Source organism: Buceros rhinoceros, unplaced genomic scaffold (genome assembly GCF_000710305.1).
Source record: "Buceros rhinoceros silvestris isolate BGI_N320 unplaced genomic scaffold, ASM71030v1 scaffold9011, whole genome shotgun sequence".
Lineage (NCBI taxonomy): Eukaryota > Metazoa > Chordata > Aves > Bucerotiformes > Bucerotidae > Buceros > Buceros rhinoceros.
Window position 1 is genome coordinate 71,155 of NW_010395924.1, and position 8,268 is coordinate 79,422.

Consider the following 8,268-nt stretch of genomic DNA (forward strand, 5'->3'; position numbering starts at 1 on the left):
TTTCTTCAAAAATGAACTTCAAATCTCTGAATATTAATAAGCCTTCCACTCTAAATTTAAGCTTGCCTGGCTATAATCACTCTTTAACTTTAAAGGCGCTTTTTTCCCCCAACTTTTGTCCTTTAAGGTCTTTAGAGATAGATTATATCAGCAATTCCTACCAGCAGCTATACTTCGGAAGTCAAACTTTTTACCTGGCTGCTCAGGTGACAGCAGCGATAAGAAGCACGCACAGCCCCTTGTCCCAGCATGTTTTATTATTCTGAGTCCAACATTCTAAAATATCAACATTAAGAAAGGCAGACTGCTCCCAGTATCTGTATTTTTCCATAATGACAAAGATGTTAAATTAACTGGGGCTATTATTCTGTAGTTATCTCCCAGTTTACAGAGGGGAAATAATCTCATTTTTACTCCCTTGCCTTTCTCAATTTTAAAATTTAATAACTTCCCTATTATTATGTTTAAGGTATTCATTTATTATGTTCCAATAATCTGCATACTGTCAGTGCCTTCTAATTTTGTGTAACACGCACATTTTATGAGCCCATTCCTTTTTTTGTACCACTGCAATCAACAGAAATACTCAACACCACCTTTGAGAAACTCCACTAAAAATCTTTCATTAAAATGGTCTATCATATTTTCTTTACATTCCTCTCTCTCCACTGTAACAAGCTCATGGGGGGATGCAGCTAGTACAGAAAAGTAAGCTCAGGTGTCCTGGATTTTCTTGTTTTAGAAAACTGATCCATATTTGGTAAAGAAGCATTCAAATAGCATCAAAACAGATGCCAAGAACATGGGCATTATACCAGTATGACCCATTTACTCTTCCTTCTACACAGTTACAGAAAAATAGAACCAGAGGAGCCTGAAAGCTGATCTGGAAAGCCTTCTTGCCCAAAGACAAGTTAAACCCATGCTACTTCTGTGTCTAAACCAATTCCCAAAGCCTCCAAGTCATGAAAATGCCGTAACATTTACAGCTAATCTATTCTAATATTCCACTGCCTTTAGTATTAGAAAGTGCTCCTGGTAGCTGATCTGAAATTCTTTTGTCGCAGTTTAAGCTCATCACTTCTCATCCATTACTACATGGACAGAGAGAATGCGTTACCTTCATCCTGTCTGCAGAAGCCTTTTGCATAAGTGAAGAATGTTATCAGGCTCATTTGTCCTGACATTACCTCTCTGTAAACACAGTCACACAGCCAGGAATCTGAAAATTAACCTTTTTCATTATATTTGCTCTTAGTTCACCCATTCAGCTACACACGGCAGCAGCGCTGCTGCAAGAACAGCAGCCGTCCTTCATCACCGTCAGATTTACACTGACTTACGTAGATTATGAAATTATATACCAAGTGGCAGCTTCCTGCTAGGGTTACCCTCTAGGCAAAAAGGCAAAAAAAGACCACTTCTTCTTTGCCCTGCACTCCTACTGCCCGCCTGTGTCACATCAAGAACTCACACAGCAAGGTGGAGCGGCCCAGTGCTCTAACAGGAAACTAATCTCCCTCTTAGATTCCTGTTCCATCAGCTTTTGGAAACAGCCCGCTTCTAGACTGCTTTAAACACAGTGGGAAACCACGTGTCTTGTGGCAAACTTCAGTGGCCCATGAGAGAAAAATAAACTATACTGATGGGTACAAAAGATTTTCAGTCATTGCAATTCAATTCCTTGTTAGCTAGCAGGAGTCTTATGAGCCGGTCAAGTATCTTCACATACACGCAAACGCACCGCAAACCAATTACCATGAGAACTGTTACCAGCACATTTTAGTAAAATAAATAAAAGTCTGCATTTCAAATGAAATTGCTCTTCATTCTGACAATGCAATCAATCCCCAGTGTGAGACAGAACTCACCGTTATGGATTCAGTTTTAAAGAAAGGTACTGACTTTGGGCAAGAGGGGAAAAAAATCTCACTGCTAAATGTCAGGCATTAGGAGACTTCTCACCTCCTCCTGGTCACTAGTGAGCATTCTGTACATCAAATAAATCAGGAATTAACTGTGCGACACTGTGTGTAGACACTGTGACTACACTAAAGTAATGAGGAGCTGCTGCTAAAAAAGGGCCATCTTGCCTCTGACTTACACACTTCTGCTGCCTCCCTTGCACTGGATTTGTAGCTCACACAAATAAGCTGGTATTTTCTGTGGAATCAGTCAACTGAGCAAACACTGCAGCTCCAAGATTACTAGTTCTGATGTAATAAGAGAAGATGAGGGAAACTACAAGCATGGGCAGCAAGACAACCCACCCTTGAGCAAGACAACCCCACCCAGCCATTTGAGTAGGAGGGACAGGAGAGGTGGAGTGAAAGTTCTTTGATGATTCAGCAATATCGAATGGGTCAGGGGAGCACAAAACTCAGATCAAAGGAGGGAGGAAAACCATGTGGACAATTACGGTATACATATTGTCTTGAGCTGCCACAGTACCATAGCTGTAGAGGCAACAGCCACTTGGTTTTCCTGCTAGGTTCCAAACCAGGAACAACAGAAGTACCAAGAAAAGCAAAAAGTTCCATGAGGCTGACTTCACTTGTGACTCTGAGACTTTACGAAAAAGGACATGCCGGGCTCACAGGCTTGCAGAAGCAAACACCATTTCTTATTTTCTAGCGCGCCCTTTCCCTGATTCTTTCCTGCGCTGCTGCAGCCCCTGATCCTGACCATCTTTCCTTGCTTACCCCCATGTTTTCATGTCTTGGATAAGAAAAGCAGGTACCCACTGGTCACTATCCAGAAGATACAATAAATTCTATCAGTTAAAGTCATCTTTCTTGCTTTGCATTCCTTACAGTAACTTTCCAACTGGTCATTCACACAGAAACAAAACACTTAACTCCTTACAATAGCCATGTAGTACAGAAGCTGAAATTAGTATCTAGCAACAGCTTCCTTCATGACTTTAAGCTACACATCTAACAGATTATTCTGAATTCTGAGCAGATAAATGCAAGATCGTATCATTGCATGGTATTAGATACAACTTCAGAAGTAAATTACAAGTTTAGACATTTGGCATAGTTTTTGTACAAATTTTACTTACCACGGTAGGAAACAAGTTCTTTGTTCTGGTTACACAACACAAACATGTCGTCTTCTAAAGTAATAAAATTAAGATATTGATCAAACACCTAGAAATCAAAGAATAATGGTCAGAACAGTCCAGAGCAAAGCATAAAAAAAGATCTGCCTGTTACTTATTGCTATTTCTTTTTGACGCTTTTACAGAACTACCTATTAAAAGACAGAAATGCAAGATACAACGTATGAATTAAAAAGCCTGTGTAAAGATTGAGTGATAACACAAATCATTAAAGTACCTGACAAGGGGTAGAAGAAAACGGTCTGTGGACAATTTTTCAGTAGCCAATCATGACTGACAAAACACATATAAAAACATTAAAATCTTATATTTATTTTTTTTTATTAATATGAAGGACTACAACATAAACAGTGCTGAGCTCTCAGGCAGGAAACAGGGCAGTATCTACACAATGAAAGATTGTAGCTCACGAGTTCTAATTTTTCTGTAACATACCTGTACATTCAGGAAAAAAAGAAAAAAGCCTCTCTACAGCATAAACTGTTAATGGCACATCACAACAGAAAAGTACAGTTAAGAAAGTTGGTCCACAGCACTACACCAATTTGCTCCTGAAGACCTACAGCTTAAACGACACTAGCAGTTTTCATTTCATTTCACAAGTTTCCTTCTCTCATGCCAGTAGTACTCCTTGACAGGAGTGAGAAAAGGTGAATGCATTTAAGTGTATATGAAAATAATTAGTACATTTGCAGGTTTTGGTACAGGCGTTCACAAAAATAAAAGGCTACATACCTGACACCTGCCTATAAATTATAAAGAAATAGGAGTGTAAAGAGTGTGTACGTATGAAACATCCACCTCTGCGGTGTATTGCCTGTTTAAAATTACAGCTGCGCTCAGACTGCACTTTTCATGTATTTAGGTGCTAAAAAACCCAGCTCATTTCTGGGGCACTGGAACCCAGCACTGGATGAGATCAGGAATACTCTGAAACAACTATATTTCCCCTCTTATTGTTAAGTACAAAGGTCCTGCAACACCTGGACTGAAGTACAGTACTAACTCTCATTACTAGATGACTGTAGACTCCCTTTTCCCCTCCAGCAAACCCAGGCCTGGCACTGAATCTGTTTGCATTTATTTTGTTCATGGTTCAGTCAGAAGAGCTGTGTATGGCTCTGAAGTGGCCACGTAAGAACGCAATGACACCCGTAACGGCAGTTAATATCTTTAACGTTAGAGACTGGGGCATTTTCTTACCTTAGCCACTTGGGTTACTGCATTAGCACCTATGGCAGCATTTGCAATATCTTCCAGTTTACTTCTCGAAATGGCGGAAATAAAGTTTAAATAATAAGATTCATAAAGCTGGTTTCGAAGATCCTAAAAGGAAGGAAAACCACAACCTTTTTCCTGAATAAGTACAAACACATTCCTGACGAATTAAAAAACATTCATATTTTTGCTATGTGATATTCCAATTACCCACAGTCGAACTCAACTGTCGGAAGTGCTGAGCTGTCTGTTCGTACAGCCCTGTGTGCTGCCTGACTGCTGTATGTGGTTTGACTGCGTAACTAGATAGAACCAAGACAGGACTGTGAAGAACGGGAACTGAAATTTAAGCTACCAGACAGCAACTACAATTCCAAGCTTTACCACTGACCGAAAATACCCTTTGTTCTTTTTCCTTCCTTTGTGAAGACATCAACCTTCCATCAATTCCTCCCAGAGAATGTGGAACACTGAGGTTAGCCTAGTCCAACTCCCTCGCTCAAAGCAGAGTCAAACAGAGCAGGTGGCTCAGGATTGTATCCTGTCAAGTTTTGAACGTCTCCACAGAAGGAGACTCCACAAACTCTTCAGGCAATCTGTTCCAGCATTCAGCCACCCCCACTACAACAGCTTTTTCTTATGTCTACGTGGCAATGCCTGTATTTTGACTTGTGCCCGCTGCCTCATCTTCTCACTCCCAAAAGTCTCTCTCTGAAATACAGAAGACATACTTGCACTTCTACTTTCTGGGAAATCGAAGGTTTGGATGTGAAAATTTTATGATGTTCAGACACACACAAGAACTACATACAGAATAGCCACACTTCGGTGAGTGCAGGATTACTTCACACACTCTGTTGTGTCCACTCGTTTTAAGTTACCTGGCACATTCTGTCAATATTTTCTTCTGTTGGCATTACAAAGTAAACAGCTGGAACATCTGGAATAGCATCCCGATCTGAATGCAAAAGCCTGAAAGGAAGAAAAAATACATCTCCAATACATCTCCTCCTCTGATTTATGTAAAATTATGAAAGTTAAAGAAATTACTTAATTGTACAGACACATTTGATGTCCTACAATTTCTCCCTATATGCAGCTAAGTTTTTAGCAAGACAAGATGTGAAAAAATAACAATAATCATATTTGTATAATTTTTGGCTGAATATATTAATAGATGCCTCTGAAGTTTATTCAAAGCTTGAGAAAAGGCTTCACAAATCTTCAAAACTAGATGAATCCATTCAGTGGAAGGTAAAATACTACATCCACGAGGTTCATACACCAAGTATTAATTGTTGACAGGATAACAAACCCCTGCATATCTCTTACTGTTAAACTTGCCTTTCCTGTTGAAAGTCAAGGGGCTTACATATTTCTCCTGCACTTCTGCTGGTATGTCAACACGTTAAACTGTGTTTCCATTTCTAGCTTTCACCCAGTAAAAGTTAATACACATTTGAAAAAAATAAATGTATCTTCATGACTACTATCACAGCTCAGGAATGAACTAAATAAATGTAATCTGGAGAAAGAGAAATAAGAAATCTCTAAAAATAATACTTAAAAATTCCGTATGTTTGACAAAAGACAATTAAATTATCCATGTACAAAGACAGCAGAGAACATGCAAAATCCTATGAAACAGACTGTGTCAAAATAATTTTAACATGTATCAATACAGAGGGATTTGAACAGACATTCCAAAACAACACCTACTGGATAACTTTTATTTTTGAACAGGAGCATCCTGCTCTGTGTAAGAAATTCTACTGAACAGTGTTTGGAATTACCCCTCTACTCCTGATTCTGAATAATACCATCTGATTTTACAAACACAACAGAGTATAATCTTTATTTAGTAGTTACTTATTGAATGATTTTCAATGTTTTGTTCATGATTTCAGGGAATATTAAATAAAATTATTTTTAGAAAAGAAATCCCAATTTTAAAAAAGTACTTACAGATGCAAAGTGATCCCCATGTCTCTCAGCTCTTTCACGGATAGCAAAGGTGAGATTATATCTTGGCCAAATCTGTCATAAATGAGAACCTGAAACAGATACACATCTTCTTAAATAATAGATGCACTTATTCTGTAAAAAGTAGATACTGCAGAATACAGGATACTGTGGATACAGGAATCCAGGGGTCAGGAACTAATACCCTAACCTGAAAAGTGCTAAATATTTACCAATTTATAACAAATCATTAATTTGTCATGGGATACCATTTGTGCTTATTAATAAATACATTATTAAAAAGAACTAAAAGAAAGTCGATGATAAAGGGGGGGGGAAAATCCTCACTTCAATCTCCTGAAAATTGTCAGTCAAGCAGGAATCTGCTGTCAGAAATCTGTTATTCTAAGTGCAGAATTTCTCTGACTCCATTTGGGAGGAAACAAACAGAAAAGCAGAGAGGAAGAAAAAACAAATTAGTGAATAAAGAAACAGGATGGATGAAGAGACAGAATATGTGCTTGTAGTAGCCAAAACCTCTCTGAAATTATCAGTTACTTACTCTTAAGGCCAATACAGGTAGCTTGAGCTCAGCTTGTTCTAAACATAAGGCTATGAACAGTTCTTCCCTTTCTAAGGGCATCGTTCTGACTCTGAGTCACTTGTAAGATACCATGCAAGCTTCTGCCAACAGGTATCAATGAGACCCAAGTATATTTCAAATATGTCCTGCTCACTCACTCATTAAAATATTGCCTAAAGAATCAGTTAGTCACTGGGTCTTCAAGCAGTCAGTATCCCACATCTGTATTTTTCCAGCAATTCCGATACTAAATTCTGTGTCTTCACAACACAGGAAAAATTATTTTGTACAAGTTAATAACATAGGGAAGATACTGAAGTTAGTTAAGATTTGAAAATCTGAACTTTTTTGTTCACTATAAAATTCTCCTATTCCTGTTCAGATAGCTCTTACCTTCCATACTGGTTCTCCTGTGCTGTTTTTAACAGGAGGAACATTGAAGTTCAGCATACGTTTCAAAGCCACTGGAAAATAAAGCAGAATGACGCTTCACTCTCTTTACACTTCAACACCAGTGGTACATTAGCAGGATTTTATTACACATTTCATTTGAGAGGAAAACCATCATAAAATATAAATGCAACAAGTCACATTTTCATTATTTTTATACAGCTTTGACTGACAAGTGGCACATGTCAGCTAGAATGCATGGGGTCTGCAAGACACTGCAAAAGGAAAAGAAGCAGATCCTGAAACATCAAGAAAGAATCTCTCTCCTTAGTTATGCGGGCTATATTCTGTCACGTTTTGCCTCAAAAATAATTCCAGTATCTTCCTGAAGGTGCGTTCTGTACAGTAGGAACGTGTTTGCTTTACTCCCTTGATCTGTTTTTTCTGTCCCAGAGAAACAACACTACGCACACAAAGAAAAAATATCTTCACACCTGACTAAAACTGAAAGGCATTTTGAAACGTTTTGGGAACTCACAGGAAGAAATTTCTGCTTTACGAGATACAAAAATACCCATCATTTGCAGCAGGATAACTCTTTGAAGCAGAAATGAGCTTTCATTTAACTTCCCACTCAACAGAGAAACCAAAGCAGATTCCTTCACCTGTCTCTGACTCATAGTAAAGAGTCCTTCCTCATTTATCTAATTAAACAAGACACTTAGTGCTGCTCTCCCATCTTTGATTAGCAGCAAAAGACTATTGGCATCAACACACGTTAGTGGCTGTTCTCCTCAAACTCACAGACAACATCACCACGAAGCTTTGCAAAGAGGAAAAACTTCCAGAAACCAGGGCAATGTGTACCACTCTGTTCACAAGTGGAGAGCAGTCGAAACAGTGAACTCCTGACTCCTCAGCTGAGCAAAACTCGTGCGCATACTCCGTGCAGTTTGCTGGGGTTCACAGTACCATGGCGCAGCTCAGGCTG

The 8,268-nt window shown here is 38.8% G+C and overlaps 1 protein-coding gene across 2 annotated transcripts in view; it reads right to left on the reverse strand.

Moving 5' to 3' along the window:
- SCFD1 (sec1 family domain containing 1) overlaps positions 1–7,346 on the reverse strand; it is a 47,089-nt gene extending 39,743 nt beyond the window's left edge. Inside the window, exons 1-5 of one of the 2 annotated variants that reach the window (XM_010145709.1) lie at positions 7,281–7,346; positions 6,308–6,396; positions 5,224–5,314; positions 4,328–4,450; positions 3,065–3,152 (exon numbers count right to left, since the gene is read on the reverse strand). In XM_010145709.1, the coding sequence (XP_010144011.1) occupies positions 3,065–3,152; positions 4,328–4,450; positions 5,224–5,314; positions 6,308–6,396; positions 7,281–7,337 (448 nt within the window). In that variant the 5' untranslated portion in view covers positions 7,338–7,346. The remainder of the gene's footprint in view (positions 1–3,064; positions 3,153–4,327; positions 4,451–5,223; positions 5,315–6,307; positions 6,397–7,280) is intronic. The other variant, XM_010145710.1, reaches the window with a different exon arrangement.
- Between the last annotated feature and the right edge of the window lie 922 nt (positions 7,347–8,268).